The sequence below is a fragment of the Stegostoma tigrinum genome, chromosome 29 (genome assembly GCF_030684315.1).
Source record: "Stegostoma tigrinum isolate sSteTig4 chromosome 29, sSteTig4.hap1, whole genome shotgun sequence".
NCBI lineage: Eukaryota > Metazoa > Chordata > Chondrichthyes > Orectolobiformes > Stegostomatidae > Stegostoma > Stegostoma tigrinum.
Window position 1 is genome coordinate 37,878,372 of NC_081382.1, and position 14,231 is coordinate 37,892,602.

At 40.2% G+C, this 14,231-nt stretch overlaps 1 protein-coding gene across 5 annotated transcripts in view; it reads right to left on the reverse strand.

Annotated features, from left to right (window-relative positions):
• Positions 1-14,231, reverse strand: part of camsap1b (calmodulin regulated spectrin-associated protein 1b) — a 106,345-nt gene that overhangs the window by 45,025 nt on the left and 47,089 nt on the right. For all 5 annotated transcript variants that reach the window (XM_048558685.2, XM_048558684.2, XM_048558683.2 and 2 more), the window contains exons 2-4: positions 13,141-13,403; positions 9,242-9,403; positions 4,542-4,622 (exon numbers count right to left, since the gene is read on the reverse strand). In XM_048558685.2, the coding sequence (XP_048414642.1) occupies positions 4,542-4,622; positions 9,242-9,403; positions 13,141-13,403 (506 nt within the window). The remainder of the gene's footprint in view (positions 1-4,541; positions 4,623-9,241; positions 9,404-13,140; positions 13,404-14,231) is intronic.

Below are 14,231 nucleotides of genomic sequence, written 5' to 3' on the forward strand. Positions count from 1 at the left end.
ATTCTCACCATTCCTTATATAACTGCCTCTAACTTAAATTGTTTAGTGCAGACAGTATGCACTACTGTGTGTTGGAGCAGGAATATTCAGAACCACACAATACTTTAAGAAAATTCTCAGAAACAACATTTATATCCTTTAGCATTATGAATCATTCCCACCCCCTTCAATTCTTTCAATTAGTCAACTTCTTAAAAGAATATTTACAACCTCGCCAACTGTCATGATGTTTCAAGCATATCCAAGGGCAAATGGCAGTTAGTTCAAAACTGTTTGAGAATGCAAAATTTCTTATAATCTGGGGCATTGCTCATTTCACAGGGTTACAAATTCCAGGCAAAAATGACAGAAAAAGACTATTGAGAAAAGCAAAAAATTACACAAATTACTAGGAAAAGTTAAATATGATTGGAAAGGCTACATGACATTTCTCTTACAGATTTAAATGTAAGATGCAGTAAATGCTGCAAAGCCTGATTTCACCCAGATCAAGCACTGACGCTGCAAACTGGCCTTCTCTTTCCTTCACTGTTGGGGAAGCTGGTGTGATGGAAAACAAATAGTGTAAATTGGGAAAGCATGTTTCCCCTAGGAGGACTGGCAAGGGAGACCTCTGGAACCAGAGGAAATGGTCTCAGATTAAAGGCAAGCCATTTAGGTCTGAGATAAGGATGGATTTCTTCTCTTAGAGGGCGCTGAATCCTTGACATTGCCTGCCCAAAGGCTATGGAGGCTCAACTGTTGAAAATGCACAAGATCACAAATGATAGCTTTCTACATACTACAACATCAAGTTATAGAGGGATAGTGCAGGAAGAACTGACATGGCCTCACTGTACGGCATAAGAACTGAATGGCCCATGCCTGTTCCTCTTTCTCAAGTTCTTATGTTTACGTTCTTACGTATCATAACGCATCACATAACATGGCTTTTTCCCTTTTATAATGCTATTGACTGGCTGTTTATCCCCAGCATTTTGTCTTCTCTTTCAAATTCAGTTTTCTTTTAAATCTAACCAGGCAGATCTAAAGCCTCAGCAGCCTGGAATAATACAAATATTATACTGACCATGAATGTGTTTCCCATATTAATACGTATTTCTCCTTAGATTGCAAGTAAATGTGGCAATAGTCATTATTTCATATGGTCAAAGTTAGATTTGAACAAATTCTGGATTACTAGCTTCCCAGCATGCATACATGAGAGCAAATGGGCAATTCGCCCCATATTGTGATTATTCAAATCTTCCATCAAGACTGCAAATGATATGGAGAATGAATAACGACTTGAAATGAAAGCCTGCTGACCATACAGTCATCCTAGATCCTTTGAAGTGAGTCTTCAACACACACATTCAAGTTTATCCCTGCAGCTAATTTACTCTGAACATTAGGCTAAAGTTGCTACATGGAATTCAACACCAAATTAAGTAGTATGACAATAGTAGACCCCCAGTTCTATTATGACGCCAAGTTAAAAAGTATCCTAAAATTAGTTGTTTCAATGAAAAAGATGAAAAAGCCCTTTGTTAGGCCATCAAATGTGTCTTGAAAACCCAAAAGAGAATGAAAGAGATGTATTCTTTTTTAGGCATAGAGACATGACCATGTTCTCAGCAGTTCCTTTACATATCTAAGATTACACTGGACAAAAAGACACAGAAACAGACCATTTGACCTCACAGCCTACACCAATTTATTTTTTTTAAAACACACACTTGAGCCTCTGCTCACCTTTTCTAACTGAAACACAGCTTTGCAACCATCTATTTTCTTCTCCTTCAGCTGCTTGTCTAGCCTCTCCTTAAATATATCTACACAATTTGCTTCAAATACTCCGTGGCAGCAAGTTCCATATTCTTACCACTCAACGAGAGAAGGAATTTCTTCTGAATTGCCTAATGGATGTCTTGCAGACAATCTTATGTCGATGGCTAAGAGTGTAGCTCTTCCCCACAACAGGAAACATTATTTATAGATAGACTATCAAAACCTTTCTTAATTTTAAAAACCTCTATAACGTCAATTCTCAGCTGCTTTTCTCAAGAGACCCAGCTTGTCAATCTATTCATGCTATGTAATTCCATGCACTTCTAGTATCAGCCCTTGTAAATCTTCTCTACACCCTCTCCAATGCCTATATAAATGCCTTGCTGGCAAGCCTGGAATCAAAATCAGATATGGGAAACTGCTTAATTTAAGACAACTCCAGGCAAAGGCTTTGATCTTTAGGGGCATACTTCCTAATTTCATGTTTGCCTGTGACTCAATGCTAGCTGCTGGATGAGGGCTGGACTTGTTCTTAAATGCATGAACCAACTTCAGCCTTATGATTAAAACTGAAGTAACGTGCCTGCTTGTTCCAAGAAAGCCACAGGTTTCAGATGAAGACCACAGCCTGTCAACAGTGATAAATCCACGTATCCTGGCAAGATACTCTAAGTTGTCTATAAAAGTGATGATGAGACATGCTGGAATTGCCAAAGTAAATGTAGCCCTCAGCTATCTTTGAGAATCAGTCTGAGAATGAACGTTAAATCAGTCCAGTTATCCAAGTGGGTGTTTATATAACAGTAACTGATTACGTTGCTCCATATGATGATCAGTCAACTTTGCTTGAAAGGACAATCAAGAATACGCATCTGATGCATTTTAGCAAAAGGGCTGCCGAGAACTGGGGTCCGGGTGAAGACACAGCACTGGATCCCAAAAATTAATTTAAACAAACTGGTCAGAAGAATGTCACTTGGCAGTTAGGTTTGTAAAAAATATATATTGTTACATGTAAGGCTCCAATTTTCCACACTGGGTCAACTAGGGGACTTTTACTGACACACCAGTAGTACACAGTACCTACACTCACACTGATTGCAGCAGTTCAAGAAGATGGCGCTCCACAGCCTTCTCAAGGGTAATCAGAAATGGGCAAGAAAGGTTTCCTGATCAGTGGCACCTACATCTCACTAAACAATTTTTTATATATAATTAATTAATCAGTGACATCATAGAAAGCATCTTTAACAACCAATTTCTGTTCAAGAAAGGCGAGAAAGATTTCCATTCTGGTGTGGCAGCACATTCAACTTTGCATTCAACACAAAGTAGATTTCAGATGTCAATTTAGGAGATTGATCACAAACCTAACTTTGCATTGGATATTAGATTGTGATTATGGTAAACACATATAGTCTATACAAACCTGACTGCCCATGTCATGATTTTGAATACCGCTTTTCAATACGATAGCTGTCCCAGGTAAATATTCAGATTGACAATTCTACATATTAGTCATGATGCATTTTTGAGCCTTGAGACACTAGGTGGCATTTTAGCAAATGCAGCTCATTCCCAGCTCCTCACTCAACCTGCCACTCCTCTTGATCTTTCTTCACACACTTAAAACAATTTGCAGGCAACTTTCTATTTCTACTTCAAATAACACTAATATCTGTGTACCTCAGGGCTCTGTTCTGCTCAAGGTATTATTCCATATTTTTTGAAAATTCATTTATGGGACATGGGTGTCGCTGGCTGGCTGGCCAGCATTATCAACTGTCACTAGTTGCCCTTGAGAAGCTCACCACTGTCAGGTGCCTTGTTAAACCACTGTAATCCACGTTTTAAGTTGACTCAGAGTGCTGTTAGGGAGGGAATTCCAGGATTTTGACCCAACAAGTGAAGGAAGGGCGGTATCTTTCCAAGTCAGGATGGCGAGTGGCTTGGAGAGGAATTTGCAGGTGGTGGTGTTGCCAGATTTCTTCATTCCACTGCCTCAAGCTCAGTCCATTCTACCCTCACCACCTCTCCTTACTAACAAAACACCAGCCTTCTGACTGACCATAGTTCCCTTTCACTGTTAATTGCTGCCAAATGTGACACACAGCCTAGCTATCTGTGTTGAAGGGTAAGGGACAGTGGAAATGCTTGAATGTATTCAAACAGACTCAAAGCAAGACAGTGCTAAGACAGCTGTGAATTACCCTGTTCCAATGCATGAAGTGGGTAGAGAGCAAATGCGTAGGAACTGCAGAGAGCAGGGAGTGTCCAGAGTTCATAGGAATCAGAGGTCTCAACCCCACCGGTGATCAGCGAGCTACTGTACATCAAAAGATGTGAACAATCTGTCTCAAACACAATGGCCTTTTTGACAAGGCAACAGTGGCATAGACAGGACATGCATTGATCAATGCTGTGTCAAAGAGAAATCTGTTGACAGGCAGTGTCAGTGATAAACATAAGTGGCTGTGTGTTGAAGACTTCGTTTGCAATCTTACAATTGAAAAAATATGTTAAACACTCGGCAAGCAAGCCAACAACTACATGATACAATTTTTATACCTCATTTAATTATCAAATACTAGAAGATACATAAAGAGTAACATGTATATTTAACAAGATTACAAAACAGTTGCTTGCTTGACAACACACACCCTTCAATAAATTACTATAAGTATACTTGAGGAAAAATGCATTTAGTTGGCACAAGTTAAATGAATACTGATGCATGGCCTGGGACAACTTGATAAATCAATCAGACGAACCTTCTGGTGACTTGGGCTCTCCACAATCTGCTGTTTAAGTTTAAACTCCTTTTCCGTAATCTCTCTCATTTTTAAGTTCACCTGAAATAGCAAGGTAGCAAAGAGTTACATCTTAAAATAGAAATGAATAGGTGAAGGTGAATATGTCATGGAGGGCTGAGGCATATGAAAATAAAACACTAGTTGTATTTCTAACACAGAAACTCTGATTGAGGACACAAAACAAGGAAACCATCCCTACGGTTTCTTATTTTCCAGCAATCAACAATACACAAGTACTTTTATTACTGTATCTTACACAAACTCTAATCAAGACCTCTGAAAATTGCTTAAAATGTGGAATAATTCTTCAAAACAAGTCACTCAGAAGTAGGAGAGAGATTAAAAATAAATGCTGGGGGGGAAAACTGCCTTTACATGTAAGTGATTGCATGCCTGAAAGTAGAGATTACATATTTAAACCATGTTGCACACTTGTAAAATTAACAGCTGTTAATGCTCACTTGAGTCAAAAAAGTTGTGGATATACTTTCAACTCCACAGCCCTCAGCATAAAAATCTAGGCTGACACCATAGTGCATATTGAGACTGTAATGTAAAAGGTGTAAAATCTCTTCCAATTGAGATATTAAAATGAGACACCATCTGCTCTCTGTAGTTGCCATAAAGGCCTCAAGTCATTATTTCAAATAACAGGAAAAGTTATCTAACATTCTGAAATATTTATCCTTTTAAATGATTAAAACATATTACCTGGTCATTCTCACACTGCTGTTTGTAAGAACTTGCCCTGTTCATAACTTACTAAACATTTGTCTATGCTGTAACAATACACAAGTACTTAATGGTCATTTAACATTCTGGGATGTACTGCAGTCCTGAAACTATACAGAAATAGTTACAGCTCAAAATGCAATAATTTCTTCCTAGTTTTACAAAAATAACCTATGCAGTCACAATCATTACTAGTCTAACATCTGAAAACAATGAAGTTTCTGCAAACAAATTATCCACTAGGCATCATCTTTGATACACTGGATGCCATTCTTTACAATGTTTCAATAATTCCATGTCAAGGGAAATAAAGAACTTGGAAGCAATAATTTTAAGAGTCGTGTCTGAGATTTTATATGGATCAATTTTGCAAACAAACTATTAATTCAGGTAATCCTGACAGACAGATGGATCGATTATTAAGTCAGCTAAATTAATTCTTATAATTCATAACAGTATTACGATAATAAAAACTATTCTGAATTTAATGATGAACTCAAACATGCTGCCTGCTTAGTGCAACATACATTTTTATCTTTGTGATTATTGTTGATCAGCTGATGAACAATCTGGCTTTTTGCCAATTTAGGTAGTCACCTGAATGCCAATTGGACCAACAACCTTCAGTGACTATCAACTGTTGCTATTTAATGCAAACTAATCTATGTTGTTAAACACGTGTGGGGGTAACTACATCTTTACAAAACATAGCAACACAAGAACAATAATAAACTTAATGCATGGCAAAAATCAGCTTTTGATGGTTCTAAAAACTTACAGACGTAATGAAGTTGAAATGTCTTTTGGTATGTTTAACATTGGAAAATTGAAAACTTGCATTACTTCCAGGGCTTGAGCACCTCCCTCATTTGCTGGTGACCAGGACCGTACAAAGTACCCCAGGTACGGTCAGATCAGAGCACTTAGCACTTTGATCATGACTTCTTCAGACCTGTGTTTGTTTTGGCTTTCAAGCTCCAAATTTCACTGTTTTTGTATTTCAAGATTTTCCTAGTTTTACTTTTATTTCTGATTAATTTTATTATAAGGAAAAATATACAGCCAAATATATGGGAAAATGAACAATAGAAAATAGCATGATCATCATGTAAGATTGTCAATCTCCCCAGGTAAACTGGCAGGGAAAGGAAGCAAATGGGAATGAGGGGATGAACTTGAAAGAAATAGCACACACAAGATTCATTTTTGGTCACACTATGTCAAAAACTCAACAAAGGAGCAAGTTCAGCAAAATCACATAACAGGAGATGAGCTGGAGCAGATAAATGAAGAAAAATAGTTGTGGTCAAATCATAATAAGATTTAAGACAATTATTTGGAAAAGTATAGATAGCACAAAGAATTGAGAAAAACAACGAAGCAAGTGTAAATAAATTGGTCAAAAATTATTCATTCACAGCACGTGGGCATCATTAGGACAGCATTTATTGCCCATCCCTAATTGCCCAGAGGGCTTTTAAGGAGTCAGTCACCTCGCAGGAAGTTTGCAGCCACATGTAAGCTAGACCAGATAAGGACAGCAGCTTCCTTCCCCACAAGGACATCAGCAAAATAGATGGGTTTTTCCAACAATCAATAGTGGTTTCGTGGTCATTGTTAGAGTCTTAATTCCAGATCTGTCACTGAATTCAAATTCCACCATCTGCCCCAGCAGGATTTGAACCTGGATGTCAAAAACATTACTTAAGACTTTGAATCAATAGTTTATTCATATTACCCATAAAAGGAGAGATTATCTAAATTCAAAAGAAGAGTATTCCATAAGGAAAATAGCAAAGTAGAATCACAGAAACCATACAATGCAGAAGGAGTTCAAATCGGCCCATCAAGTCTGCAGCCCTCTGGAGAGCATCCCACCCAGATCCACTCTCTCCCTCCATCCCTGTAACACCAGATTTACCATGGCCATTCCACATAGCCTGCACATCTTTGGATTGAGGGGGAAACTGGATAACCCGGCGGAAACCCATGCAGACAAGAGGATAACGTGCAAACTCCACACAGTCAATCAGCCAAGGCTCGAATAGAATCTGGTCACTGGCGCTGTGAGGTACTGTGTTAAAACTAGAAGAAAATCAACCACACTGAATGCTTTGTTGAATAACAGACAAATAAAACAAAATAGATGTGATAAAAATTCCCTTCTGAAAGGTATCTGATAAGGTAGCACACAATAAATTTATGTGAAAGGTCCAGTATGTAGCACTAGTGGCTTCTAGTGGAATAAATAGGGAAAAAAAATTACCATAAAGAAAATTGAGGGGGAGAGATAAGGGCAGCTGCTCAAACTCAAAAACAACGAAACTGGGGCAGCATGGTGTCTCAGTGGTTAGCCCTGCCGCCTTACAACACCAAAGAACCAGGTTTGATTCCACCCTCGATGACTGTGTGGTATTTGCACGTTCTGTCTGTGTTTGTGCGGATTTACTCTGGGTGCTCCAGTTTGCACCCACAGTCCAAAGATATGCAGGTTAGGTGGACTGGCCAATGCTAAATTGCCCATAGCATCGGGGATGTACAGGCTCGGTGGAGTAGCCATGGAGAATGCAGGGTTACAGGACAGAGTAGGGGGCGCCGCTGGGTGGGGTGTTCTTCGCAGTGTCGGTATGGATGGGGGGGGGGGTGGATGGCCTAGTGGTATTATCGCTGGACTCTTAGTCCAGAGACCCAGCTCTGGGGACCTAGGTTCAAATCCCACCGTGGCCGTTGTGGAATGTGAATTCAATACAAAAAATGAATCTGGAATTAAGAGTCTAATGATGATAATAAATCTATTATCGATTTGTCAGGAAAAACCTGTCTAGTTCATCTCTTGCCTTTTGGGGAAGGAAACTGCTATCCTTACTTGCTATGACCTACATGTCGCTCCAGACCCACAGCAATGCGGCTGAATCTTAAGTGCCCTCTGGCCAATAAAGGATGGGCAATAAATGCTGCCTGGCCAGCAACGCCATCATCCAGTGAACAAATAAACGGCTTTCTTCCATACTGTAGGGATCTATGATTCTGCAAAATGAATCTAATGCTGGGACCCACTGTTGTTCATTATGTACATAAAGATCTTGAGATGGTAAATTGGAGTTGTGGTTTTGAAATTCACAGACAATGTCAAATTTTGAGGTATAGCTAATAACTAAAGTCAGAAGTCACACAACACCAGATTGTAGTCCAATAGGTTTATTTGAAATCACAAGCTTTCAGAGCATTGCTCCTTCATCACCTCAGGACATGTTGGACTATAACCTGGTGTCATGTGATTTCTGACTTTGTACATCCCAGTCAAACACCAGCACCTCCACAACATAATAACTATAGGAAGACATAAATAAACTTCCAAAATGAGCAGATACATGGCAAATGAAATTCAGTAACACGTAAAGCGATTCATTTGGTGAGAGAAATAAAGAATGCTACTCATTGCTTAAGAAAACAGCGAAAGATGGATGGAAGATAAAAAAAATTGCTTTGTATGTTTTAAAATACTGCTTACCTTACAAGTCTAAAATTCAAATTTGATTAGCTAACCCATCTATTCTCTCCAGAGATGCTGGAAAACCGGTTTAGTGTTCAGCATATTCTGCTTTTGTTTCCGATTACCAGTGTCTGCAGTTTATATTCTACTACTTTCATGCTGTTTTTTGAGGTGTAAATATTGGCCAGGACACGAGGAAAGCCTCAGGCAGCAGGCAGGTCTCAAGTCAAATGTCTCATCCAAAAGACAACACCTTCAAAAATGTGAAATCTCCAGTAGTGCAGTGAACTGACAGCTTAAATTGTATGCCTAAGTCTCTGGTGTGGCATTTGGGTGCTACCACTGATTTAAGGTTTAATTGACTGGGAATGAACATGGAGAGAATGGAAATACAAGTTTGCAATGTATAGGCAGCAAAGTTTTGCATGTTTACCTTATTTATCCAGAACACCATGGCATCTTCCAGATCATATGGCAATTCCTTTGAGGCACTAAATGTAGAAAAACGCTTCACAGAGGCCACTACTTTTTCAATGCTGATCATCTCTACTGTATAAGCCATCATCAGTGCATCAATCAAAGCCATATGGGCACTCTGGAGAGAGAGAAACAGGTGACTGGCACATCACTTTTAAGAAACTAGGTTTTGTCCTTCATTCCTAACACTGGGAGTCACTACAAACATAAATGAATAGCCTGGATTTTACTTTAACAGTTTTGTAAAGAGGTCAAGCCGCAGAATTTAAAAAATTAATTATTTAAACTCAGCCCATGCTTTCAGACAAGACAGGTTTCAATTATAGTACCCTGAACTGCCCCTATTTGGATGCCTGAAATTCACCGAATTGCATTGTTCAAGTCAACAGCTATCAGCTCTGAATTCTTCATAATAATGGTTACAATCTGCAATATAAAGTGTAAAATAAGTATGGTAGGTTTGGAAAACACTTGAATGCAAAGTAGGTCCTTCAATCTTAAGAGAACATTCAAGTTGAAGATGTACCAAAAACTTTACAGTTAGTGAAATTAACTGCAAGAGACTGTTGGCTAGTAAAACTGCTTTATGGCTTTAATTGAAGCTACCAAATTACAAAAGTGATTCAAATGCTTAGCACTACCAAACTCTTGATTTTCAGCCGCTGATGTTGCCCAAGGAAATGACAATGCTCAGTGGAACTGAGATATCTGAAAGATATGTTCATTGTTTGCGGTTTCTCATTCCTATCATCTGCTCATTACATTGATGAGCTGCAATGGAAAAGATACTGCCATCAGTGTAAGCACTTGATAATTGTGTCAGTGTTGTACAGCTTCCTGAATAAGGTCATTTACTCCAATGTCTGGTCCGAATTTCTGAATTTGCATCGTGGCCACTCTGTACAAAATTCTCAGTTCTTTAAATCCTTATTTTCACAATTCATCTTGTCAGCTTACAACAGAAGACATTCTGCATCAGCCAAATAATTAATAGACAAACAGCGCAAAGTGTTAGAGCTTCTAAATTTAACTCATTATTTGCAAGGGCAGCACAAGCATTCATGCCATGGCTTGGGAAATACAATAACTTTTAGTCTTGATTAATAAGTCAGTCAATGGTTTTTGAGAGTTTACACCGGAATTAGTGATAATGGGAACTGCAGATGCTGGAGAATCCATGATAACAAAGTGTGAAGCTGGATGAACACAGCAGGCCAAGCAGCATCTTAGAAGCACAAAAGCTGATGTTTCGGGCCTAGACCCTTCATCAGAGAGGGGGATGGGGAGAGGGTTCTGGAATAAATAGGGAGAGAGAGGGGGAGACGGACCGAAGGTGGAGAGAAAAGAAGATAGGTGGAGAGGAGAGTATAGGTGGGGAGGTAGGGAGGGGATAGGTCAGTCCAGGGAAGATGGACAGGTCAAGGAGGCGGGATGAGGTTAGTAGGTAGGAAATGGAGGCGCGGCTTGAGGTGGGAGGAAGGGATGGGTGAGAGGAATAACAGGTTAGGGAAACGGAGACAGGCTGGGCTGGTTTTGGGATGCAGTGAGGGGAGGGGTCGAGCTGGGCTGGTTGTGTGGTGCAGTGGGGGGGGGGGGGGGGTAGATTTTGAAGCTTGTGAAGTCCACATTGATACCATTGGGCTGCAGGGGTCCCAAGCGGAATGTGTTGCTGTTCCTGCAACCTTTGGGTGGCATCATTGTGGCACTGCAGGAGGTCCATGATGGACATGTCATCTGAGGAATGGGAGGGGGAGTGGAAATGGTTTGCGACTGGGAGGTGCAGTTGTTTATTGCGAACCGAGCGGAGATGTTCTGCAAAGCGGTCCCCAAGCCTCCGCTTGGTTTCCCCCAATGTAGAGAAAGCCACACCGGGTACAATGGATACAGTATACCACATTGGCAGATGTGCAGGTGAACATCTGCTTAATATGCAAGATCATCTTGGGGCCTGGGATGGGGGTGAGGGAGATGGTGTGGGGGCAAGTGTAGCACTTCCTGCGGTTGAAGGGGAAGGTGCCGGGTGTGGTGGGGTTGGAGGGGAGTGTGGAGCGGACAAGGGAGTCACGGAGAGAGTGGTCTCTCCAGAAGGCAGACAAGGGTGGGAATGGAGAAATGCCTTGGGTGGTTGGGTCGGACTGTAGACGGCGGAAGTGTCAGAGGATGTTGCGTTGTATCCAGAGGTTGGTGGGGTGGTATGTGAGAATGAGGGGGATCCTCTTGGGGCGGTTGTGGCGGGGGCGGGGTGTGAGGGAGGTGTTGCGGGAAATGCGGGAGACGCAGTCAAGGGTGTTCTCAACCACTGCAGGGAAAGTTGTGGTCCTCGAGGAACGTGGACATCTGGGATGTGCAGGAGTGGAATGCCTCATCCTGGGAGCAGATGCGGCGGAGGCGGAGGAATTGGGAATAGGGAATGGAATTTTTGCAGGAGGGTGGGTGGGAGGAGGTGTATTCTCGGTAGTTGTGGGAGTCAGTGGGCTTGAAATGGACATCAGTTTGTAGTTGGTTACTGGAATCAGATCAGTCATGACCTCGTTAATTTGTGAACCAGGTTAGAGGGCCCAAATGGCCTAGTCCTGCTGCTAATTTGTATGTTTATACAAAAACAGTTGCAATAAATTGCATATGGAAAACGGTTAAGAAAATGGTACCTCCAGTAAGATTTTAAGAAGAATATTATCTACAAAATATTATTACAAATAAAGTAAATCACTAACCACTTGAAAGCATTTCCAATAGATTTCAGAAAAAAGTGTACTCTATTTAAATATAAAGTTGATTTTTAAGACCAAGAGAGCAAATTCAGGCATTATAACAGCGTCACAAGTATCAAAATAGATGACTGCATTACTGTTATGCTATCATCTCCATGCAGTTTTCATGTAATTGTATAAAAGGTTTGCTGATGTCCGTGTTGCTGCCACAATGAGAATTTTTTTTATTTCCCTGGTCTCCCACAATCCTCATGTTCACCCAGATTCTGAAGCTGGTCAAGTTAGTTCAACTTTTGAACTCTTCAGCACCAGGATATAAAATATTATTACCATGACAGAAAATAGACACATAAGCAACCTCATGTATTGGACTGGTGAAACAGTAGTGCACAGACACAGTACTGCAAATCTCACGTCAGAATAAAACAAACACATATCAGCAGCAGACTATCAACACAACTATGTTGCAAGGGAGCTGGCAATGGGTCACAGAGAATGCAACAAATTCCTGGCCTAAAGTTGAGGCAGAGTGAGCACTGAAAACACAAAGATATGATCACTTATGACACTATGTAGTGTCAAAGTCAACAATGAGGATTTCTCTTAATTCATCAGCCAAACAACGGCATGCCTTGTGTTATATGACCATTAGTGCATGAGTCTAAAGGAAAAGAACTGAAACAGAAAATACGAACAGCAACAATCTGAACATGCAGGAGAGGTTTCCATTCAAATTGTTCTCAGCAGCTCAGATGGCAAGGTCAATCCTCTATCCAAAAAGAATGCCCAACTTTGTTCACAAAGGACTGCCCAAATAAATTTGAAATATTCATGGCTTCATTACATTCAATATCACAGTTCTCTATTCAGCAACCGCTACTACACCCCTGCACCAACACTAATAACCAACTGCAACTAAAGTACTGATACAAATGTATTTAGAAGAGTAATAATGGCAGATAACTATATCCACGCAATTACTTCTGTGTTATGCATTTTGATTTTCCTACCCACATGACAGGAAACTGATTTAATAATTTAAGAAAAAAAGAGACAAACTCATCCAGAGATACCATATTGCCACTAATTTAAATGAAAATAAAACTCAAAGATTTATAGAAGCAGCAGAGTATCTCTCCCTCACCATTTTGATTGGAGACTGCGCGAGGTCTGATTCGGAAACTGGTAAATCATCACTTTCCATAACATAAATGCCTTTGCGAGACAATGCTTGAATGACAGGCTGATGACCCTGCAATGCAGCCACCTGATCCCCTTTCAGAATTAGGCTGCAGACACGACAATAGAGTTCACTCGACAGCAGCAACTTAATGACAGGTGGTTTAATGTGTTCTTGGTCATACTGGTCGGTGTAGAAAGCATCTCTTAAATCCTCCGGGATATTATCTGCAACAAATCACAGATCAATTAGAAGACACTATACAAGTTTACAAAAAAGAAATCACATTTACTGTTACCACAAGATAATTGTCCCATTTCTACCCCAAATACAAATGTATAATGAAACGGCTCAGAGTCCCAATTCCTGGGTTCAGCTCATATCATAATCTTTAAAATATACTAAAATAAGCATAATAAAATGAGAGGCTGGATGAACTCAGCAGGCCCAGCAGCATCTCAGGAGCACAAAAGCTGACGTTTCGGGCCTAGACCCTTCATTATCACTAAAATAAGCATGTTCAGTCCGGAGCACTTAGTTTCAAAGGACTCTACTTATGCATTTCTTTCTAAATAATCCCAAATTTATACATACACATATAAAAAGATGTAAATAATTACATTTAGGAAGTCAATAACATAACAAAAGTAGCATATAGGACTGTGATAACCCCTACAATGTCCGGGGTAATCATGAATTAACCTCCTCCTGGATGTCAGAGTAGGATTTCCCTTGTTAACAGGATTAAAAAAGTTCAGAAGAGACTAGGAGGAAAAAGAGGGCTTCCAGGCACAGTGGTATGTTCCCTGACTCTGAGCCAGGAGCCCTGAGTTAAAGTCCCACCCGTTCCTGAGGTATGTAATGACATTTCCGAGCAGACTGAATAGAAAATATTATATAGCAGGGCTTTGTATAAAAGTGAGAAAAAGAGCAGGGCTTGAAGCCACAGCACCACTACTTCTGAGCCGGGAGATCTAGATTCCAGTCCTACCCGTCCAGAAGTGTGTAAACACATTTCTGAACAGGTTGATTAAACAGAAAAGCAGCCCAGGGCT